The following is a 26004-nucleotide window of genomic DNA, read 5'->3' on the forward strand; positions in this document are numbered from 1 at the left end:
CTCCCCCAGGACGCACAGTGACCGCACGGATCCGTAGTAATGAAAATAAACTTCCTTTATTAAAAGACCAGAAACATTTACAAAACCTGAACAGAAACAGTGGGAGATCGTCCCCCGACATCAGCCCGGCTACCTACACGGGAAGAACATCTCTTATTTGGGAAGGAGGGTGGGAGACGGCGGCTTTTTATTTCATTCCTAAAATATCAGAATAAGCAGAAATCATCACATTGGCATGGATGGAATATTTAGCTGAATAAAATAAAAAATAAAATAAAAAATAAAATAAAATAAAAAATCTGTTCTCAGCGATGACCCTGATCCTTCTTTTTATTGAGCATTTTTTCCAGTTCTGAGAATGCATTCAGCCCTATAAGTAATGGATGGACACGTCCCGGCTGCATCGATGAGACTGTATATATGTATACAGGGGAGCACAACGTCTGCTAAAGTATTTACTACATTTATTATCTTACTAAATTTCATTTCTGACATTTTCTGCGCATAAAACTTTTTTTTTTTTCTTTAATATGTATTAAAAAAAAAAAATGTATATGTATATTTTTACATATTTATTTCCGTGGCATGTAGCCATAGCAACCAGAATAATAAAAAAAAAAAAAAAAAGCGAAAGAAAAAAAACGCCTTCCACACTATTTTTCAGCACTTTAAAAAAAAAAAAAAATTATATATATTACATATATATATATATATATATATATATATATACACATACACACACACAATTTCTTTTGTAGTTTTTAAAAAGTAAAAAAAAAATGCTGAAAAAAAAAGTGTGAAAGGCTGCCTAAATAATGTAGCTTTGCGCAAAATATATATATTTATATAAATAATATTTTTATATTGCATTCAGCCCTAAAAATCTTCAGTTTATAGGGCTGAATGTAATAATAAATAAATATATATAAATAATATATATATATATATATATATATATATATATATATATATATATATATATTCATTCCATTTATTTATTCTTCCGCTTCATGCATCCCGAAAGAGAGAAAAAACCCGGCTCCATTATGCTGTTCATTTGCAGCGGCGTAAAGCGATTTTTGGTGGCACAACGCGCGTTGCGGCCAAAGTGGCAGTATTGCTCCAGCCTTAGAGTCATTTTGTTACTTCTTTCTATCTGCCATTTTCCAAGACTTATAGAGAAAAGCAAAAAAAAAAAAAAAATGCAAAAAAAACAAACAAAAAACCCACTACATAACATTGAGAATTCTGCTTTTGCCGATTTCTGGAAACAGCCTAATCCCAAACAAATGTCACATGTAGTGCGTTTTGTGTCATTTTCGACTTTAACATCGGGGTTAATATTTTGTTAAACCCTATAAAAAAAAAAATAAAAAAAAAACACAAGCAAAAATACCATAAAAAAAAAAAAAAAGTGAATGTTTTCTGATCAGAAGAGCAGATCGCCGGCTGCAGCTACAGAAAGAAGGATGACGAAACGATATGTTGTCGGAGAAGATGCCAAGGCGTTATCTAGTGTAAGAGTAACGCGCCCCACCGAAGAAGAAGAAAACCCCACAGAGAACAGGAATTATCTAAAATAAATAGTATATTTTCCGGGGTACTACGTCCCCTCGTTACGCCATAGTATGTAACTATGGTCCTGCTAAAAAAAAAAAATACAATAAAAACTTGGGCTGATGTGTGCCTGCCATCAGGACCAGAGCATTATAGACCCTTTATGGGCGCAGTCCTTGCATGTGACTTTGGCAAATAGGTGCAGCATGGACCAAACATACGGCCCCCAAATCAAATGACAAATTGAAAAATAATTGGGGTGAACATTCCCACCATTAAACAAACGTTATATTATAATACTAGGTATGCAGTAATTGCAGCTTCCATATATTATGCCCCATCAGCCGCTAGGAACGTTCCTGGTATATCTACGCCCACTACTCGCTTTCCGCTGAATTTCCAGGTGTTTTTTTTTTTAACCATAAACAGCCAGTCGGACCCTGACGATTCCACCAGTGCTGGGTCCGTCACAAAAAAAAAAAAGGGGCAAAAATAGGTATAATAAAACAGAATGAGGGTGCTCAGTCGAGGATCATGGCTGACAAGGCATTGAGATCCCTCATGTACGGATGTGCGGACAGGATCTGGTTGATTTTCTCGCTCTGTTGGGATTCAGGAAATATTTTTAGGAGCGAGTCTTTCAGCAATAAAGTCTCCTGAGTCGTCCTCTTTGGGGGGACGACGGCCTGCGGGCGCAGGATGTTCTGGATGGCCGGACTGAACGTGGGCTTTTTGTCTATGGGTAGGAAACCTCTGGGATGGGAGTGATCGGTGCCCTTTGGGAAAATCCCAGAAACGGAGATGTCATTGCTGGGAAAAAACACTCCGCTGTCCGATGGGCGAGGGGTGAGAGGGTAAACTCTGGGGAAAGGAGAGAGAACAAACAAGTCGTGTCAGTAAAACATATAGAAATAAGGAAGCATATACACAAATCCTACGTGTGCAGAGACTGTAAGGCCAAGTGTGCGGAGACTGGAAGGCCGAGAGCGCAAACGATGGCGGAATCCACTGCAGCAAAATCCGCACTGCTGCACAGTCCTGTCTGCAAAAAGCGCAGACCTGATTGAAGTGTAGAAATAAACCCGAGCCAAAAAAATTAAAATAATAGCCTGTTGCTGAGAAAAATATTTTAATTTGCTTTTAATATTAATAAAAACAAGACACAAACATATAGAGGAGGAGAGGGGGCGCTCTGCTGGTCCGAGTAGTAACCGCACTTGAGGTCGTCAGTAATTATAAAGGTCTGAAAAAAAATCAAAATTAAGGCACAAAATAAAGACATCTTGAAAGTTTACCCCCTTTTTCTATCCTAGGAAAAGGAAACCTGGCGAGATGACGTCCTCCTCACCTGTGCTCGGGCTGCTTGCTCAGGAAATTATCCAGCTTTGGGCCGTGTCGTCCAAGTGGATCATCCGGGATCATGAAGATGTCGCCAGCAAACGTGAACTGTAATAATCTGAAAAGCGAAAAACATGAAACTGAGAAATCTACAGAGTCACGCGGAGGGGCGAGCGCGGCCGGCGGAGGGGCGAGCGCGGCCGGCGGAGGGGCGAGCGCGGCCGGCGGAGGGGCGAGCGCGGCCGGCGGAGGGGCGAGCGCGGCCGGCGGAGGGGCGAGCGCGGCCGGCGGAGGGGCGAGCGCGGCCGGCGGAGGGGCGAGCGCGGCCGGCGGAGGGGCGAGCGCGGCCGGCGGAGGGGCGAGCGCGGCCGGCGGAGGGGCGACTGAGCTGTGCGCAGTCAGGCAGGTATCACAGGTGCAATGTCTGCCCACACGCCCGTATCCCCTGCCCCACACACCTCTGGGTGCAGAGAGAGCAGAGCAAGAATTATCCTGACTGCAGCCGCACAGCAGCAGAGGTAACGCCGTCGGTTCCGCACAGCAGCAGAGGTAACGCCGTCGGTTCCGCACAGCAGCAGAGGTAACGCTGTCAGTTCCGCACAGCAGCAGAGGTAACGCTGTCAGTTCCGCACAGCAGCAGAGGTAACGCTGTCAGTTCCGCACAGCAGCAGAGGTAACGCCGTCGGTTCCGCACAGCAGCAGAGGTAACGCCGTCGGTTCCGCACAGCAGCAGAGGTAACGCCGTCGGTTCCGCACAGCAGCAGAGGTAACGCCGTCGGTTCCGCACAGCAGCAGAGGTAACGCCGTCGGTTCCGCACAGCAGCAGAGGTAACGCCGTCGGTTCCGCACAGCAGCAGAGGTAACGCTGTCAGTTCCGCACAGCAGCAGAGGTAACGCCGTCGGTTCCGCACAGCAGCAGAGGTAACGCCGTCGGTTCCGCACAGCAGCAGAGGTAACGCCGTCTGTTCCGCACAGCAGCAGAGGTAACGCCGTCTGTTCCGCACAGCAGCAGAGGTAACGCCGTCGGTTCCGCACAGCAGCAGAGGTAACAGTGACGGGTCCGCACAGCAGCAGAGGTAACAGTGACGGGTCCGCACAGCAGCAGAGGTAACAGTGACGGGTCCGCACAGCAGCAGAGGTAACAGTGACGGGTCCGCACAGCAGCAGAGGTAACAGTGACGGGTCCGCACAGCAGCAGAGGTAACAGTGACGGATCTGCACCAGGCGAGCACAGACCTTTCTTTTATAATCTTGGTCCATGCAGGAGATTCCACCACGAACTCCCGGAGATTGTCATTTGTGACTATGATTCCTCCTGTCTTTTCTGCCAAGTGCAAGAGGAATCTGCAGAAAGAGGGAAAAAGCATCGCACGTCATCCCACACCCCTGACTGAGACCCTAAAGAGCGGGCAGCTGACGTACGGCTGCAGGACGACGTTCAGGGAGAATGGAGGAGCAACGCGCCCACCCCCCGGGGGAGTACTGCTTTTATCTCTTGCAGTCTGGAATAGACGGGCTCCAGTTTCATCCATATTGCTGCTTTCTTCCCCTGTTTGCAGTTTGCATCAACTCAGCTAACATTTACTTCAATAGGGCTGAGCTGCAATACCAATCACAACCTGCAGGCAGATGTGGCGCTGTTTTGAGAAGGAAGCAGCTACGTTCTCCTCCAACCCCATTAAAACCCCCATAAAGCAACGATCCCATATCTCATAAGAGACCTACACACCTGTCATCATGGGAACAGATTCGGGAGCCCAGCACGGTCCTAGAAGGGGTGAACGACAGGATTCCCAGCTCTTCCAGCTGCTGAAGGAAGTGCTGCTCTGTAGGACGGGAAACAAGATGATAATGTGTTATTGTGGCAGTAATTAAAGGGGCGGTCCAGGATTTATATGCTGACGACAACCTATTGAAGGCAATGGGAGCTGAGATGCAGTCCCTGAGAACGGCCACTACACAGTGTACGGCGCTGTGGTGTTCACTATTTACATCCAGGATCTGTAATCAGGTGAATGGTGTCAGACCACGGACCACCATAAACCTCTATACTGAAGACCCCTGAGGGTCTCTCATCAGCTTATTCTGCTTTCCCTCCACATATGTGCATGGGTGGGGGATGAGACACATGCCGTATCTGAGCTCGTTGACCATATACACGTCAGTGACATGTGACGACCCCCCCCGTTACCTGTGATGTTGGGGTCTCGTTTCGTCCTCCACTGAGGAACAAACACTGTGATATTCCGGTGTCCTTTATTCCAGAAATATTCTACGGCGATCGCGATTCCCCGACAGGAAAAGAACTTCTGTAACCCGTGACTGCAAGAAGAAGAAAGCGTCAGCCACCACGTCATCAACGGGGTCAGAGAACCCCCCCGATAACAGGGCACAGGAGGCGACCCACGATCAGTAATGTACAGTGACGGCACCAGCAGAATAGTGAGTGCAGCTCTGAAGTATAATACAGGAGGTAACTCAGGATCAGTAATGTACAGTGACTGCACCAGCAGAATAGTGAGTGCAGCTCTGAAGTATAATACAGGAGGTAACTCAGGATCAGTAATGTAATGTATGTACACAGTGACTGCACCAGCAGAATAGTGAGTGCAGCTCTGGAGTATAATACAGGAGGTAACTCTGGATCAGTAATGTAATGTATGTACACAGTGACTGCACCAGCAGAATAGTGAGTGCAGCTCTGGAGTATAATACATGAGGTAACTCAGGATCAGTAATGTAATGTATGTACACAGTGAATGCACCAGCAGAATAGTGAGTGCAGCTCTGGAGTATAATACAGGAGGTAACTCAGGATCAGTAATGTAATGTATGTACACAGTGACTGCACCAGCAGAATAGTGAGTGCAGCTCTGGAGTATAATACAGGAGGTAACTCTGGATCAGTAATGTAATGTATGTACACAGTGACTGCACCAGCAGAATAGTGAGTGCAGCTCTGGAGTATAATACAGGAGGTAACTCAGGATCAGTAATGTAATGTATGTACACAGTGACTGCACCAGCAGAATAGTGAGTGCAGCTCTGGAGTATAATACAGGAGGTAACTCAGGATCAGTAATGTAATGTATGTACACAGTGACTGCACCAGCAGAATAGTGAGTGCAGCTCTGGAGTATAATACAGGGTGTAACTCAGGATCAGGAATGTATGTACACAGTGACTGCACCAGCAGAATAGTGAGTGCAGCTCTGGAGTATAATACAGGAGGTAACTCAGGATCAGTAATGTAATGTATGTACACAGTGACTGCACCAGCAGAATAGTGAGTGCAGCTCTGGAGTATAATACAGGAGGTAACTCAGGATCAGTAATGTAATGTATGTACACAGTGACTGCACCAGCAGAATAGTGAGTGCAGCTCTGGAGTATAATACAGGAGGTAACTCTGGATCAGTAATGTAATGTATGTACACAGTGACTGCACCAGCAGAATAGTGAGTGCAGCTCTGGAGTATAATACAGGAGGTAACTCAGGATCAGTAATGTATGTACACAGTGACTGCACCAGCAGAATAGTGAGTGCAGCTCTGGAGTATAATACAGGGTGTAACTCAGGATCAGGAATGTATGTACACAGTGACTGCACCAGCAGAATAGTGAGTGCAGCTCTGGAGTATAATACAGGATGTAACTCAGGAACAGTAATGTATGTACACAGTGACTGCACCAGCAGAATAGTGAGTGCAGCTCTGGAGTATAATACAGGATGTAACTCAGGATCAGTAATGTAATGTATGTACACAGTGACTGCACCAGCAGAATAGTGAGTGCAGCTCTGGAGTATAATACAGGAGGTAACTCAGGATCAGTAATGTAATGTATGTACACAGTGACTGCACCAGCAGAATAGTGAGTGTAGCTCTGGAGTATAATACAGGATGTAACTCAGGATCAGTAATGTAATGTATGTACATAGTGACTGCACCAGCAGAATAGTGAGTGTAGCTCTGGAGTATAATACAGGGTGTAACTCAGGATCAGTAATGTATGTACACAGTGACTGCACCAGCAGAATAGTGAGTGCAGCTCTGGAGTATAATACAGGATGTAACTCAGGAACAGTAATTTATGTACACAGTGACTGCACCAGCAGAATAGTGAGTGCAGCTCTGGAGTATAATACAGGATGTAACTCAGGATCAGTAATGTAATGTATGTACACAGTGACTGCACCAGCAGAATAGTGAGTGTAGCTCTGGAGTATAATACAGGATGTAACTCAGGAACAGTAATGTATGTACACAGTGACTGCACCAGCAGAATAGTGAGTGCAGCTCTGGAGTATAATACAGGATGTAACTCAGGATCAGTAATGTAATGTATGTACATAGTGACTGCACCAGCAGAATAGTGAGTGTAGCTCTGGAGTATAATACAGGATGTAACTCAGGATCAGTAATGTAATGTATGTACACAGTGACTGCACCAGCAGAATAGTGAGTGCAGCTCTGGAGTATAATACAGGGTGTAACTCAGGATCAGTAATGTAATGTATGTACACAGTGACTGCACCAGCAGAATAGTGAGTGCAGCTCTGGAGTATAATACAGGATGTAACTCAGGATCAGTAATGTAATGTATGTACACAGTGACTGCACCAGCAGAATACGGAGTGCAGTTCTGGAGTATAATACAGGAGGTAACTCAGGATCAGTAATGTAATGTATGTACACAGTGACTGCACCAGCAGAATAGTGAGTGCAGCTCTGGAGTATAATACAGGATGTAACTCAGGATCAGTAATGTAATGTATGTACACAGTGACTGCACCAGCAGAATACTGAGTGCAGCTCTGGAGTATAATACAGGAGGTAACTCAGGATCAGTAATGTAATGTATGTACACAGTGACTGCACCAGCAGAATACTGAGTGCAGCTCTGGAGTATAATACAGGAGGTAACTCAGGATCAGTAATGTAATGTATGTACACAGTGACTGCACCAGCAGAGTAGTGAGTGTAGCTCTGGAGTATAATACAGGATATAACTCAGGATCAGTAATGTAAAGTATGTACACAGTGACTGCACCAGCAGAATAGTGAGTGCAGCTCTGGAGTATAATACAGGGTGTAACTCAGGATCAGTAATGTATGTACACAGTGACTGCACCAGCAGAATAGTGAGTGCAGCTCTGGAGTATAATACAGGATGTAACTCAGGAACAGTAATGTAATGTATGTACACAGTGACTGCACCAGCAGAATAGTGAGTGCAGCTCTGGAGTATAATACAGGATGTAACTCAGGATCAGTAATGTAATGTATGTACACAGTGACTGCACCAGCAGAATAGTGAGTGCAGCTCTGGAGTATAATACAGGAGGTAACTCAGGATCAGTAATGTATGTACACAGTGACTGCACCAGCAGAATAGTGAGTGCAGCTCTGGAGTATAATACAGGGTGTAACTCAGGATCAGGAATGTATGTACACAGTGACTGCACCAGCAGAATAGTGAGTGTAGCTCTGGAGTATAATACAGGGTGTAACTCAGGAACAGTAATGTATGTACACAGTGACTGCACCAGCAGAATAGTGAGTGCAGCTCTGGAGTATAATACAGGATGTAACTCAGGATCAGTAATGTAATGTATGTACACAGTGACTGCACCAGCAGAATAGTGAGTGTAGCTCTGGAGTATAATACAGGATGTAACTCCGGATCAGTAATGTAATATATGTACACAGTGACTGCACCAGCAGAATAGTGAGTGCAGCTCTAGGGTATAATACAGGAGGTAACTAAGGATCAGTAATGTAATGTATGTACACAGTGACTGCACCAGCAGAATAGTGAGTGCAGCTCTGGAGTATAATACAGGAGGTAACTCAGGATCAGTAATGTAATGTATGTACACAGTGACTGCACCAGCAGAATAGTGAGTGCAGCTCTGGAGTATAATACAGGAGGTAACTCAGGATCAGTAATGTAATGTATGTACACAGTGACTGCACCAGAAGAATAGTGAGTGCAGCTCTGGAGGATAATACAGGATGTAACTCAGGATCAGTAATGTAATGTATATACACAGTGACTGCACCAGCAGAATAGTGAGTACAGCTCTGGAGTATAATACAGGAGGTAACTCAGGATCAGTAAAGTATGTATACAGTGACTGCACCAGCAGAATAGTGAGTGCAGCTCTGGGGTATAATACAGGATGTAACTCAGGATCAGAAATGTATGTATACAGTGACTGCACCAGCAGAATAGTGAGTGCAGCTCTGGGGTATAATACAGGATATAACTCAGGATCAGAAATGTAATGTATGTACACAGTGACTGCACCAGCAGAATAGTGAGTGCAGCTCTGGAGTATAATACAGGAGGTAACTCAGAATCAGTAATGTAATGTATGTACACAGTGACTGCACCAGCAGAATAGTGAGTGCAGCTCTGGGGTATAATACAGGATGTAACTCAGGATCAGAAATATAATGTATGTACACAGTGACTGCACCAGCAGAATAGTGAGTGCAGCTCTGGAGTATAATACAGGAGGTAACTCAGGATCAGTAATGTAATGTATATACACAGTGACTGCACCAGCAGAATAGTGAGTGCAGCTCTGGGGTATAATACAGGATGTAACTCAGGATCAGAAATGTAATGTATGTACACAGTGACTGCACCAGCAGAATAGTGAGTGCAGCTCTGGGGTATAATACAGGATGTAACTCAGGATCAGAAATATAATGTATGTACACAGTGACTGCACCAGCAGAATAGTGAGTGCAGCTCTGGGGTATAATACAGGATGTAACTCAGGATCAGAAATGTAATGTATGTACACAGTGACTGCACCAGCAGAATAGTGAGTGCAGCTCTGGAGTATAATACAGGATGTAACTCAGGATCAGTAATGTAATGTATGTACACAGTGACTGCACCAGCAGAATAGTGAGTGCAGCTCTGGAGTATAATACAGGATGTAACTCAGGATCAGTAATGTAATTTATGTACACAGTGACTGCACCAGCAGAATAGTGAGTGCAGCTCTGGGGTATAATACAGGATGTAACTCAGGATCAGTAATGTATGTACACAGCGCCTGCACCAGCAGAATAGTGAGCGCAGCTCTGGCATATAATACAGGAGGTAACTCAGGATCAGTAATGTAATATATGTACACAGTGACTGCACCAGCAGAATAGTGAGTGCAGCTCTAGGGTATAATACAGGAGGTAACTCAGGATCAGTAATGTAATGTATGTACACAGTGACTGCACCAGCAGAATAGTGAGTGCAGCTCTGGAGTATAATACAGGATGTAACTCAGGATCAGTAATGTAATGTATGTACACAGTGACTGCACCAGCAGAATACTGAGTGCAGCTCTGGAGTATAATACAGGATGTAACTCAGGATCAGTAATGTAATTTATGTACACAGTGACTGCACCAGCAGAATAGTGAGTGTAGCTCTGGAGTATAATACAGGATGTAACTCAGGAACAGTAATGTATGTACACAGTGACTGCACCAGCAGAATAGTGAGTGCAGCTCTGGAGTATAATACAGGATGTAACTCAGGATCAGTAATGTAATGTATGTACATAGTGACTGCACCAGCAGAATAGTGAGTGTAGCTCTGGAGTATAATACAGGATGTAACTCAGGATCAGTAATGTAATGTATGTACACAGTGACTGCACCAGCAGAATAGTGAGTGCAGCTCTGGAGTATAATACAGGGTGTAACTCAGGATCAGTAATGTATGTACATAGTGACTGCACCAGCAGAATAGTGAGTGCAGCTCTGGAGTATAATACAGGATGTAACTCAGGAACAGTAATGTATGTACACAGTGACTGCACCAGCAGAATAGTGAGTGCAGCTCTGGAGTATAATACAGGATGTAACTCAGGATCAGTAATGTAATGTATGTACACAGTGACTGCACCAGCAGAATAGTGAGTGCAGCTCTGGAGTATAATACAGGATGTAACTCAGGATCAGTAATGTAATGTATGTACACAGTGACTGCACCAGCAGAATACGGAGTGCAGCTCTGGAGTATAATACAGGAGGTAACTCAGGATCAGTAATGTAATGTATGTACACAGTGACTGCACCAGCAGAATAGTGAGTGCAGCTCTGGAGTATAATACAGGATGTAACTCAGGATCAGTAATGTAATGTATGTACACAGTGACTGCACCAGCAGAATACTGAGTGCAGCTCTGGAGTATAATACAGGATGTAACTCAGGATCAGTAATGTAATGTATGTACACAGTGACTGCACCTGCAGAATAGTGAGTGCAGCTCTGGAGTATAATACAGGATGTAACTCAGGATCAGTAATGTATGTACACAGCGCCTGCACCAGCAGAATAGTGAGCGCAGCTCTGGCGTATAATACAGGAGGTAACTCAGGATCAGTAATGTAATATATGTACACAGTGACTGCACCAGCAGAATAGTGAGTGCAGCTCTAGGGTATAATACAGGAGGTAACTCAGGATCAGTAATGTAATGTATGTACACAGTGACTGCACCAGCAGAATAGTGAGTGCAGCTCTGGAGTATAATACAGGATGTAACTCAGGATCAGTAATGTAATGTATGTACACAGTGACTGCACCAGCAGAATACTGAGTGCAGCTCTGGAGTATAATACAGGAGGTAACTCAGGATCAGTAATGTAATGTATGTACACAGTGACTGCACCAGCAGAATACTGAGTGCAGCTCTGGAGTATAATACAGGAGGTAACTCAGGATCAGTAATGTAATGTATGTACACAGTGACTGCACCAGCAGAGTAGTGAGTGTAGCTCTGGAGTATAATACAGGATATAACTCAGGATCAGTAATGTAAAGTATGTACACAGTGACTGCACCAGCAGAATAGTGAGTGCAGCTCTGGAGTATAATACAGGGTGTAACTCAGGATCAGTAATGTATGTACACAGTGACTGCACCAGCAGAATAGTGAGTGCAGCTCTGGAGTATAATACAGGATGTAACTCAGGAACAGTAATGTAATGTATGTACACAGTGACTGCACCAGCAGAATAGTGAGTGCAGCTCTGGAGTATAATACAGGATGTAACTCAGGATCAGTAATGTAATGTATGTACACAGTGACTGCACCAGCAGAATAGTGAGTGCAGCTCTGGAGTATAATACAGGAGGTAACTCAGGATCAGTAATGTATGTACACAGTGACTGCACCAGCAGAATAGTGAGTGCAGCTCTGGAGTATAATACAGGATGTAACTCAGGATCAGTAATGTAATGTATGTACACAGTGACTGCACCAGCAGAATAGTGAGCGCAGCTCTGGCGTATAATACAGGAGGTAACTCCGGATCAGTAATGTAATATATGTACACAGTGACTGCACCAGCAGAATAGTGAGTGCAGCTCTAGGGTATAATACAGGAGGTAACTAAGGATCAGTAATGTAATGTATGTACACAGTGACTGCACCAGCAGAATAGTGAGTGCAGCTCTGGAGTATAATACAGGAGGTAACTCAGGATCAGTAATGTAATGTATGTACACAGTGACTGCACCAGCAGAATAGTGAGTGCAGCTCTGGAGTATAATACAGGAGGTAACTCAGGATCAGTAATGTAATGTATGTACACAGTGACTGCACCAGAAGAATAGTGAGTGCAGCTCTGGAGGATAATACAGGATGTAACTCAGGATCAGTAATGTAATGTATATACACAGTGACTGCACCAGCAGAATAGTGAGTACAGCTCTGGAGTATAATACAGGAGGTAACTCAGGATCAGTAAAGTATGTATACAGTGACTGCACCAGCAGAATAGTGAGTGCAGCTCTGGGGTATAATACAGGATGTAACTCAGGATCAGAAATGTATGTATACAGTGACTGCACCAGCAGAATAGTGAGTGCAGCTCTGGGGTATAATACAGGATGTAACTCAGGATCAGAAATGTAATGTATGTACACAGTGACTGCACCAGCAGAATAGTGAGTGCAGCTCTGGGGTATAATACAGGATGTAACTCAGGATCAGAAATATAATGTATGTACACAGTGACTGCACCAGCAGAATAGTGAGTGCAGCTCTGGAGTATAATACAGGAGGTAACTCAGGATCAGTAATGTAATGTATATACACAGTGACTGCACCAGCAGAATAGTGAGTGCAGCTCTGGGGTATAATACAGGATGTAACTCAGGATCAGAAATGTAATGTATGTACACAGTGACTGCACCAGCAGAATAGTGAGTGCAGCTCTGGGGTATAATACAGGATGTAACTCAGGATCAGAAATGTAATGTATGTACACAGTGACTGCACCAGCAGAATAGTGAGTGCAGCTCTGGAGTATAATACAGGATGTAACTCAGGATCAGTAATGTAATGTATGTACACAGTGACTGCACCAGCAGAATAGTGAGTGCAGCTCTGGAGTATAATACAGGATGTAACTCAGGATGAGTAATGTAATTTATGTACACAGTGACTGCACCAGCAGAATAGTGAGTGCAGCTCTGGGGTATAATACAGGATGTAACTCAGGATCAGTAATGTATGTACACAGCGCCTGCACCAGCAGAATAGTGAGCGCAGCTCTGGCGTATAATACAGGAGGTAACTCAGGATCAGTAATGTAATATATGTACACAGTGACTGCACCAGCAGAATAGTGAGTGCAGCTCTAGGGTATAATACAGGAGGTAACTCAGGATCAGTAATGTAATGTATGTACACAGTGACTGCACCAGCAGAATAGTGAGTGCAGTTCTGGAGTATAATACAGGATGTAACTCAGGATCAGTAATGTAATGTATGTACACAGTGACTGCACCAGCAGAATACTGAGTGCAGCTCTGGAGTATAATACAGGAGGTAACTCAGGATCAGTAATGTAATGTATGTACACAGTGACTGCACCAGCAGAATAGTGAGTGCAGCTCTGGAGTATAATACAGGATGTAACTCAGGATCAGTAATGTAATGTATGTACACAGTGACTGCACCTGCAGAATAGTGAGTGCAGCTCTGGAGTATAATACAGGATGTAACTCAGGATCAGTAATGTAATGTATGTACACAGTGACTGCACCAGCAGAATAGTGAGTGCAGCTCTGGAGTATAATACAGGATGTAACTCAGGATGAGTAATGTAATGTATGTACACAGTGACTGCACCAGCAGAATAGTGAGTGCAGCTCTGGAGTATAATACAGGAGGTAACTCAGGATCAGTAATGTAATGTATGTACACAGTGACTGCACCAGCAGAATAGTGAGTGCAGCTCTGGAGTATAATACAGGAGGTAACTCAGGATCAGTAATGTAATGTATGTACACAGTGACTGCACTAGAAGAATAGTGAGTGCAGCTCTGGAGTATAATACAGGATGTAACTCAGGATCAGTAATGTAATGTATATACACAGTGACTGCACCAGCAGAATATTGAGTACAGCTCTGGAGTATAATACAGGAGGTAACTCAAGATCAGTAATGTATGTACACAGTGACTGCACCAGCAGAATAGTGAGTGCAGCTCTGGAGTATAATACAGGATGTAACTCAGGATCAGTAATGTAATGTATGTACACAGTGACTGCACCAGCAGAATAGTGAGCGCAGCTCTGGCGTATAATACAGGAGGTAACTCCGGATCAGTAATGTAATATATGTACACAGTGACTGCACCAGCAGAATAGTGAGTGCAGCTCTAGGGTATAATACAGGAGGTAACTCAGGATCAGTAATGTAATGTATGTACACAGTGACTGCACCAGCAGAATAGTGAGTGCAGCTCTGGAGTATAATACAGGATGTCACTCAGGATAAGTAATGTAATGTATGTACACAGTGACTGCACCAGCAGAATAGTGAGTGCAGCTCTGGAGTATAATACAGGAGGTAACTCAGGATCAGTAATGTAATTTATGTACACAGTGACTGCACCAGCAGAATAGTGAGTGCAGCTCTGGAGTATAATACAGGAGGTAACTCAGGATCAGTAATGTAATGTATGTACACAGTGACTGCACCAGAAGAATAGTGAGTGCAGCTCTGGAGTATAATACAGGATGTAACTCAGGATCAGTAATGTAATGTATATACACAGTGACTGCACCAGCAGAATAGTGAGTACAGCTGTGGAGTATAATACAGGAGGTAACTCAGGATCAGTAAAGTATGTATACAGTGACTGCACCAGCAGAATAGTGAGTGCAGCTCTGGGGTATAATACAGGATGTAACTCAGGATCAGTAATGTAATATATGTACACAGTGACTGCACCAGCAGAATAGTGAGTGCAGCTCTGGGGTATAATACAGGATGTAACTCAGGATCAGAAATGTAATGTATGTACACAGTGACTGCACCAGCAGAATAGTGAGTGCAGCTCTGGAGTATAATACAGGAGGTAACTCAGGATCAGTAATGTAATATATATACACAGTGACTGCACCAGCAGAATAGTGAGTGCAGCTCTGGGGTATAATACAGGATGTAACTCAGGATCAGAAATGTAATGTATATACACAGTGACTGCACCAGCAGAATAGTGAGTGCAGCTCTGGAGTATAATACAGGATGTAACTCAGGATCAGAAATGTAATGTATGTACACAGTGACTGCACCAGCAGAATAGTGAGTGCAGCTCTGGAGTATAATACAGGATGTAACTCAGGATCAGTAATGTAATGTATGTACACAGTGACTGCACCAGAAGAATAGTGAGTACAGCTCTGGAGTATAATACAGGAGGTAACTCAGGATCAGTAAAGTATGTATACAGTGACTGCACCAGCAGAATAGTGAGTGCAGCTCTGGGGTATAATACAGGATGTAACTCAGGATCAGAAATGTAATGTATGTACACAGTGACTGCACCAGCAGAAAAGTGAGTGCAGCTCTGGGGTATAATACAGGATGTAACTCAGGATCAGAAATGTATATATACAGTGACTGCACCAGCAGAATAGTGAGTGCAGCTCTGGGGTATAATACAGGATGCAACTCAGGATCAGAAATGTAATATATGTACACAGTGACTGCACCAGCAGAAAAGTGAGTGCAGCTCTGGGGTATAATACAGGATGTAACTCAGGATCAGTAATGTAATATATGTACACAGTGACTGCACCAGCAGAATAGTGAGTGCAGCTCTGGGGTATAATACAGGATGTAACTCAGGATCAGAAATGTAATGTATGTACACAGTGACTGCACCAGCAGAATAGTGAGTGCAGCTCTGGGGTATAATACAGGATGTAACTCAGGATCAGAAATGTAATGTATGTACACAGTGACTGCACCAGCAGAATAGTGAGTGCAGCTCTGGAGTATAATACAGGAGGTAACTCAGGATCAGTAATGTAATGTATGTACACAGTGACTGCACCAGCAGAATAGTGAGTGCAGCTCTTGAGTATAATACAGGAGGTAACTCCGGATCAGTAATGTAATGTATGTACACAGTGACTGCACCAGAAGAATAGTGAGTGCAGCTCTGGAGTATAATACAGGATGTAACTCAGGATCAGTAATGTAATGTATATACACAGTGACTGCACCAGCAGAATAGTGAGTACAGCTCTGGAGTATAATACAGGAGGTAACTCAGGATCAGTAAAGTATGTATACAGTGACTGCACCAGCAGAATAGTGAGTGCAGCTCTGGGGTATAATACAGGATGTAACTCAGGATCAGTAATGTAATATATGTACACAGTGACTGCACCAGCAGAATAGTGAGTGCAGCTCTGGGGTATAATACAGGATGTAACTCAGGATCAGAAATGTAATGTATGTACACAGTGACTGCACCAGCAGAATAGTGAGTGCAGCTCTGGGGTATAATACAGGATGTAACTCAGGATCAGAAATGTAATGTATGTACACAGTGACTGCACCAGCAGAATAGTGAGTGCAGCTCTTGAGTATAATACAGGAGGTAACTCAGGATCAGTAATGTAATATATATACACAGTGACTGCACCAGCAGAATAGTGAGTGCAGTTCTGGGGTATAATACAGGATGTAACTCAGGATCAGAAATGTAATGTATGTACACAGTGACTGCACCAGCAGAATAGTGAGTGCAGCTCTGGAGTATAATACAGGATGTAACTCAGGATCAGAAATGTAATGTATGTACACAGTGACTGCACCAGCAGAATAGTGAGTGCAGCTCTGGAGTATAATACAGGATGTAACTCAGGATCAGTAATGTAATGTATGTACACAGTGACTGCACCAGAAGAATAGTGAGTACAGCTCTGGAGTATAATACAGGAGGTAACTCAGGATCAGTAAAGTATGTATACAGTGACTGCACCAGCAGAATAGTGAGTGCAGCTCTGGGGTATAATACAGGATGTAACTCAGGATCAGAAATGTAATGTATGTACACAGTGACTGCACCAGCAGAAAAGTGAGTGCAGCTCTGGGGTATAATACAGGATGTAACTCAGGATCAGAAGTGTATGTATACAGTGACTGCACCAGCAGAATAGTGAGTGCAGCTCTGGGGTATAATACAGGATGCAACTCAGGATCAGAAATGTAATATATGTACACAGTGACTGCACCAGCAGAAAAGTGAGTGCAGCTCTGGGGTATAATACAGGATGTAACTCAGGATCAGTAATGTAATATATGTACACAGTGACTGCACCAGCAGAATAGTGAGTGCAGCTCTGGGGTATAATACAGGATGTAACTCAGGATCAGAAATGTAATGTATGTACACAGTGACTGCACCAGCAGAATAGTGAGTGCAGCTCTGGAGTATAATACAGGATGTAACTCAGGATCAGAAATGTAATGTATGTACACAGTGACTGCACCAGCAGAATAGTGAGTGCAGCTCTGGAGTATAATACAGGAGGTAACTCAGGATCAGTAATGTATGTATACAGTGACTGCACCAGCAGAGTAGTGAGTGCAGCTCTGGGGTATAATACAGGATGTAACTCAGGATTAGAAATGTAATGTATGTACAGAGTGACTGCACCAGCAGAAAAGTGAGTGCAGCTCTGGGGTATAATACAGGATGTAACTCAGGATCAGAAATGTAATGTATGTATACAGTGACTGCACCAGCAGAATAGTGAGTGCAGCTCTGGAGTATAATACAGGATGTAACTCAGGATCAGTAATGTAATGTATGTACACAGTGACTGCACCAGCAGAATAGTGAGTGCAGCTCTGGAGTATAATACAGGATGTAAATCAGGATCAGTAATGTAATTTATGTACACAGTGACTGCACCAGCAGAATAGTGGGTGCAGCTCTGGGGTATAATACAGGATGTAACTCAGGATCAGTAATGTAATCTATGTACACAGTGACTGCACCAGCAGAATAGTGAGTGCAGCTCTGGAGTATAATACAGGATGTAACTCAGGATCAGTAATGTATGTATACAGTGACTGCACCAGTAGAATAGTGAGTGCAGCTCTGGAGTATAATACAGGAGGTGACTCAGGATCAGTAATGTAATGTATGTACACAGTGAGTGCACCAGCAGAATAGTGAGTGCAGCTCTGGAGTATAATACAGGAGGTAACTCAGGATCAGTAATGTAATGTCCGTACACAGTGACTGCACCAGCAGAATAGTGAGTGCAGCTCTGGAGTATAATAAACGATGTAACTCACGATCAGTAATGTAATGTATGTACACAGTGACTGCACCAGCAGAATAGTGAGTTTAGCTCTGGGGTATAATACAGGATGTAACTCAGGATCAGTAATGTAATGTATGTACACAGTGACTGCACCAGCAGAATAGTGAGTGCAGCTCTGGAGTATAATACAGGATGTAACTCAGGATCCGTACAGGGTCAGTAATGTAATGTATGTACACAGTGACTGCACCAGCAGAATAGTGAGTGCAGCTCTGGAGTATAATACAGGAGGTAACTCAGGATCAGTAATGTATATACACAGTGACTGCACCAGCAGAATAGTGAGTGCAGCTCTGGAGTATAATACAGGAGGTAACTCAGGATCAGTAATGTAATGTATGTACACAGTGACTGCACCAGCAGAATACTGAGTGCAGCTCTGGAGTATAATATAGGAGGTGACTCAGGATCAGTAATGTAATGTATGTACACAGTGAGTGCACCAGCAGAATAGTGAGTGCAGCTCTGGAGTATAATACAGGAGGTAACTCAGGATCAGTAATGTAATATATATACACAGTGACTGCACCAGCAGAATAGTGAGTGCAGCTCTGGGGTATAATACAGGATGTAACTCAGGATCAGAAATGTAATGTATATACACAGTGACTGCACCAGCAGAATAGTGAGTGCAGCTCTGGAGTATAATACAGGATGTAACTCAGGATCAGAAATGTAATGTATGTACACAGTGACTGCACCAGCAGAATAGTGAGTGCAGCTCTGGAGTATAATACAGGATGTAACTCAGGATCAGTAATGTAATGTATGTACACTGACTGCACCAGAAGAATAGTGAGTACAGCTCTGGAGTATAATACAGGAGGTAACTCAGGATCAGTAAAGTATGTATACAGTGACTGCACCAGCAGAATAGTGAGTGCAGCTCTGGGGTATAATACAGGATGTAACTCAGGATCAGAAATGTAATGTATGTACACAGTGACTGCACCAGCAGAAAAGTGAGTGCAGCTCTGGGGTATAATACAGGATGTAACTCAGGATCAGAAATGTATGTATACAGTGACTGCACCAGCAGAATAGTGAGTGCAGCTCTGGGGTATAATACAGGATGCAACTCAGGATCAGAAATGTAATATATGTACACAGTGACTGCACCAGCAGAAAAGTGAGTGCAGCTCTGGGGTATAATACAGGATGTAACTCAGGATCAGTAATGTAATATATGTACACAGTGACTGCACCAGCAGAATAGTGAGTGCAGCTCTGGGGTATAATACAGGATGTAACTCAGGATCAGAAATGTAATGTATGTACACAGTGACTGCACCAGCAGAATAGTGAGTGCAGCTCTGGGGTATAATACAGGATGTAACTCAGGATCAGAAATGTAATGTATGTACACAGTGACTGCACCAGCAGAATAGTGAGTGCAGCTCTGGAGTATAATACAGGAGGTAACTCAGGATCAGTAATGTATGTATACAGTGACTGCACCAGCAGAGTAGTGAGTGCAGCTCTGGGGTATAATACAGGATGTAACTCAGGATCAGAAATGTAATGTATGTACACAGTGACTGCACCAGCACAATAGTGAGTGCAGCTCTGGAGTATAATACAGGATGTAACTCAGGATCAGTAATGTAATGTATGTACACAGTGACTGCACCAGCAGAATAGTGAGTGCAGCTCTGGACTATAATACAGGATGTAACTCAGGATCAGTAATGTAATTTATGTACACAGTGACTGCACCAGCAGAAAAGTGGGTGCAGCTCTGGGGTATAATACAGGATGTAACTCAGGATCAGTAATGTAATGTATGTACACAGTGACTGCACCAGCAGAATAGTGAGTGCAGCTCTGGAGTATAATACAGGATGTAACTCAGGATCAGTAATGTAATGTATGTACACTGACTGCACCAGAAGAATAGTGAGTGCAGCTCTGGAGTATAATACAGGAGGTAACTCAGGATCAGTAATGTATGTACACAGCGCCTGCACCAGCAGAATAGTGAGCGCAGCTCTGGCGTATAATACAGGAGGTAACTCAAGATCAGTAATGTAATATATGTACACAGTGACTGCACCAGCAGAATAGTGAGTGCAGCTCTAGGGTATAATACAGGAGGTAACTCAGGATCAGTAATGTAATGTATGTACACAGTGACTGCACCAGCAGAATAGTGAGTGCAGCTCTGGAGTATAATACAGGATGTAACTCAGGATCAGTAATGTAATGTATGTACACAGTGACTGCACCAGCAGAATAGTGAGTGCAGCTCTGGAGTATAATACAGGAGGTAACTCAGGATCAGTAATGTAATGTATGTACACAGTGACTGCACCAGCAGAATAGTGAGTGCAGCTCTGGAGTATAATACAGGATGTAACTCAGGATCAGTAATGTAATGTATGTACACAGTGACTGCACCTGCAGAATAGTGAGTGCAGCTCTGGAGTATAATACAGGATGTAACTCAGGATCAGTAATGTAATGTATGTACACAGTGACTGCACCAGCAGAATAGTGAGTGCAGCTCTGGAGTATAATACAGGAGGTAACTCAGGATCAGTAATGTAATGTATGTACACAGTGACTGCACCAGCAGAATAGTGAGTGCAGCTCTGGAGTATAATACAGGAGGTAACTCAGGATCAGTAATGTAATGTATGTACACAGTGACTGCACCAGAAGAATAGTGAGTGCAGCTCTGGAGTATAATACAGGATGTAACTCATGATCAGTAATGTAATGTATATACACAGTGACTGCACCAGCAGAATAGTGAGTACAGCTCTGGAGTATAATACAGCAGGTAACTCAGGATCAGTAAAGTATGTATACAGTGACTGCACCAGCAGAATAGTGAGTGCAGCTCTGGGGTATAATACAGGATGTAACTCAGGATCAGTAATGTAATATATGTACACAGTGACTGCACCAGCAGAATAGTGAGTGCAGCTCTGGGGTATAATACAGGATGTAACTCAGGATCAGAAATGTAATGTATGTACACAGTGACTGCACCAGCAGAATAGTGAGTGCAGCTCTGGGGTATAATACAGGATGTAACTCAGGATCAGAAATGTAATGTATGTACACAGTGACTGCACCAGCAGAATAGTGAGTGCAGCTCTTGAGTATAATACAGGAGGTAACTCAGGATCAGTAATGTAATATATATACACAGTGACTGCACCAGCAGAATAGTGAGTGCAGTTCTGGGGTATAATACAGGATGTAACTCAGGATCAGAAATGTAATGTATGTACACAGTGACTGCACCAGCAGAATAGTGAGTGCAGCTCTGGAGTATAATACAGGATGTAACTCAGGATCAGAAATGTAATGTATGTACACAGTGACTGCACCAGCAGAATAGTGAGTGCAGCTCTGGAGTATAATACAGGATGTAACTCAGGATCAGTAATGTAATGTATGTACACAGTGACTGCACCAGAAGAATAGTGAGTACAGCTCTGGAGTATAATACAGGAGGTAACTCAGGATCAGTAAAGTATGTATACAGTGACTGCACCAGCAGAATAGTGAGTGCAGCTCTGGGGTATAATACAGGATGTAACTCAGGATCAGAAATGTAATGTATGTACACAGTGACTGCACCAGCAGAAAAGTGAGTGCAGCTCTGGGGTATAATACAGGATGTAACTCAGGATCAGAAGTGTATGTATACAGTGACTGCACCAGCAGAATAGTGAGTGCAGCTCTGGGGTATAATACAGGATGCAACTCAGGATCAGAAATGTAATATATGTACACAGTGACTGCACCAGCAGAAAAGTGAGTGCAGCTCTGGGGTATAATACAGGATGTAACTCAGGATCAGTAATGTAATATATGTACACAGTGACTGCACCAGCAGAATAGTGAGTGCAGCTCTGGGGTATAATACAGGATGTAACTCAGGATCAGAAATGTAATGTATGTACACAGTGACTGCACCAGCAGAATAGTGAGTGCAGCTCTGGAGTATAATACAGGATGTAACTCAGGATCAGAAATGTAATGTATGTACACAGTGACTGCACCAGCAGAATAGTGAGTGCAGCTCTGGAGTATAATACAGGAGGTAACTCAGGATCAGTAATGTATGTATACAGTGACTGCACCAGCAGAGTAGTGAGTGCAGCTCTGGGGTATAATACAGGATGTAACTCAGGATTAGAAATGTAATGTATGTACACAGTGACTGCACCAGCAGAAAAGTGAGTGCAGCTCTGGGGTATAATACAGGATGTAACTCAGGATCAGAAATGTAATGTATGTACACAGTGACTGCACCAGCAGAATAGTGAGTGCAGCTCTGGAGTATAATACAGGATGTAACTCAGGATCAGTAATGTAATGTATGTACACAGTGACTGCACCAGCAGAATAGTGAGTGCAGCTCTGGAGTATAATACAGGATGTAACTCAGGATCAGTAATGTAATTTATGTACACAGTGACTGCACCAGCAGAATAGTGGGTGCAGCTCTGGGGTATAATACAGGATGTAACTCAGGATCAGTAATGTAATGTATGTACACAGTGACTGCACCAGCAGAATAGTGAGTGCAGCTCTGGAGTATAATACAGGATGTAACTCAGGATCAGTAATGTATGTATACAGTGACTGCACCAGTAGAATAGTGAGTGCAGCTCTGGAGTATAATACAGGAGGTGACTCAGGATCAGTAATGTAATGTATGTACACAGTGAGTGCACCAGCAGAATAGTGAGTGCAGCTCTGGAGTATAATACAGGAGGTAACTCAGGATCAGTAATGTAATGTCCGTACACAGTGACTGCACCAGCAGAATAGTGAGTGCAGCTCTGGAGTATAATAAACGATGTAACTCAGGATCAGTAATGTAATGTATGTACACAGTGACTGCACCAGCAGAATAGTGAGTTTAGCTCTGGGGTATAATACAGGATGTAACTCAGGATCAGTAATGTAATGTATGTACACAGTGACTGCACCAGCAGAATAGTGAGTGCAGCTCTGGAGTATAATACAGGATGTAACTCAGGATCCGTACAGGGTCAGTAATGTAATGTATGTACACAGTGACTGCACCAGCAGAATAGTGAGTGCAGCTCTGGAGTATAATACAGGAGGTAACTCAGGATCAGTAATGTATATACACAGTGACTGCACCAGCAGAATAGTGAGTGCAGCTCTGGAGTATAATACAGGAGGTAACTCAGGATCAGTAATGTAATGTATGTACACAGTGACTGCACCAGCAGAATACTGAGTGCAGCTCTGGAGTATAATATAGGAGGTGACTCAGGATCAGTAATGTAATGTATGTACACAGTGAGTGCACCAGCAGAATAGTGAGTGCAGCTCTGGAGTATAATACAGGAGGTAACTCAGGATCAGTAATGTAATGTCCGTACACAGTGACTGCACCAGCAGAATAGTGAGTGCAGCTTTGGAGTATAATACAGGATGTAACTCAGGATCCGTACAGGGTCAGTAATGTAATGTATGTACACAGTGACTGCACCAGCAGAATAGTGAGTGCAGCTCTGGAGTATAATACAGGATGTAACTCAGGATGAGTAATGTAATGTATGTACACAGTGACTGCACCAGCAGAATAGTGAGTGCAGCTCTGGAGTATAATACAGGATGTAACTCAGGATGAGTAATGTAACGTATGTACACAGTGACTGCACCAGCAGAATAGTGAGTGCAGCTCTAGGGTATAATACAGGAGGTAACTCAGGATCAGTAATGTAATGTATGTACACAGTGACTGCACCAGCAGAATAGTGAGTGCAGCTCTGGAGTATAATACAGGATGTCACTCAGGATGAGTAATGTAATGTATGTACACAGTGACTGCACCAGCAGAATAGTGAGTGCAGCTCTGGAGTATAATACAGGAGGTAACTAAGGATCAGTAATGTAATGTATATACACAGTGACTGCACCAGCAGAATAGTGAGTACAGCTCTGGAGTATAATACAGGAGGTAACTCAGGATCAGTAATGTATGTACACAGTGACTGCAGCTCTGGAGTATAATACAGGAGGTAAGTCAGGATCAGTAATGTAATGTATGTACACAGTGACTGCACCAGAAGAATAGTGAGTACAGCTCTGGAGTATAATACAGGAGGTAACTCAGGATCAGTAAAGTATGTATACAGTGACTGCACCAGCAGAATAGTGAGTGCAGCTCTGGGGTATAATACAGGATGTAACTCAGGATCAGTAATGTAATATATGTACACAGTGACTGCACCAGCAGAATAGTGAGTGCAGCTCTGGGGTATAATACAGGATGTAACTCAGGATCAGAAATGTAATGTATGTACACAGTGACTGCACCAGCAGAATAGTGAGTGCAGCTCTGGGGTATAATACAGGATGTAACTCAGGATCAGAAATGTAATGTATGTACACAGTGACTGCACCAGCAGAAAAGTGAGTGCAGCTCTGGGGTATAATACAGGATGTAACTCAGGATCAGAAATGTATGTATACAGTGACTGCACCAGCAGAATAGTGAGTGCAGCTCTGGGGTATAATACAGGATGCAACTCAGGATCAGAAATGTAATGTATGTACACAGTGACTGCACCAGCAGAAAAGTGAGTGCAGCTCTGGGGTATAATACAGGATGTAACTCAGGATCAGTAATGTAATATATGTACACAGTGACTGCACCAGCAGAATAGTGAGTGCAGCTCTGGGGTATAATACAGGATGTAACTCAGGATCAGAAATGTAATGTATGTACACAGTGACTGCACCAGCAGAATAGTGAGTGCAGCTCTGGGGTATAATACAGGATGTAACTCAGGATCAGAAATGTAATGTATGTACACAGTGACTGCACCAGCAGAATAGTGAGTGCAGCTCTGGAGATTAATACAGGAGGTAACTCAGGATCAGTAATGTATGTATACAGTGACTGCACCAGCAGAGTAGTGAGTGCAGCTCTGGGGTATAATACAGGATGTAACTCAGTATCAGAAATGTAATGTATGTACACAGTGACTGCACCAGCAGAAAAGTGAGTGCAGCTCTGGGGTATAATACAGGATGTAACTCAGGATCAGTAATGTAATATATGTACACAGTGACTGCACCAGCAGAATAGTGAGTGCAGCTCTGGGGTATAATACAGGATGTAACTCAGGATCAGAAATGTAATGTATGTACACAGTGAATGCACCAGCAGAATAGTGAGTGCAGCTCTGGAGTATAATACAGGATGTAACTCAGGATCAGTAATGTATGTATACAGTGACTGCACCAGTAGAATAGTGAGTGCAGCTCTGGAGTATAATACAGGAGGTGACTCAGGATCAGTAATGTAATGTATGTACACAGTGAGTGCACCAGCAGAATAGTGAGTGCAGCTCTGGAGTATAATACAGGAGGTAACTCAGGATCAGTAATGTAATGTCCGTACACAGTGACTGCACCAGCAGAATAGTGAGTGTAGC

The 26004-nt window shown here is 43.4% G+C and overlaps 1 protein-coding gene across 3 annotated transcripts in view; it reads right to left on the reverse strand.

The window, feature by feature from the left end:
- Positions 1-714: 714 nt before the first annotated feature.
- N4BP1 (NEDD4 binding protein 1) overlaps positions 715-26004 on the reverse strand; it is a 146501-nt gene continuing 121211 nt past the window's right edge. Inside the window, exons 4-8 of one of the 3 annotated variants that reach the window (XM_073659679.1) lie at positions 5087-5217; positions 4625-4721; positions 4132-4239; positions 2906-3013; positions 715-2418 (exon numbers count right to left, since the gene is read on the reverse strand). In XM_073659679.1, coding sequence (XP_073515780.1) covers positions 2079-2418; positions 2906-3013; positions 4132-4239; positions 4625-4721; positions 5087-5217 — 784 coding nt within the window. In that variant the 3' untranslated portion in view covers positions 715-2078. Of the gene's footprint in view, positions 2419-2682; positions 2801-2905; positions 3014-4131; positions 4240-4624; positions 4722-5086; positions 5218-26004 lie in introns of those variants that run through there. The other 2 variants (XM_073659680.1, XM_073659681.1) reach the window with 2 other exon arrangements.

The sequence above is a fragment of the Phyllobates terribilis genome, unplaced genomic scaffold, assembly GCF_046119375.1.
Source record: "Phyllobates terribilis strain yellow unplaced genomic scaffold, ASM4611937v1 Scaffold_14__1_contigs__length_39327217, whole genome shotgun sequence".
NCBI classification, from domain to species: Eukaryota; Metazoa; Chordata; class Amphibia; order Anura; family Dendrobatidae; genus Phyllobates; species Phyllobates terribilis.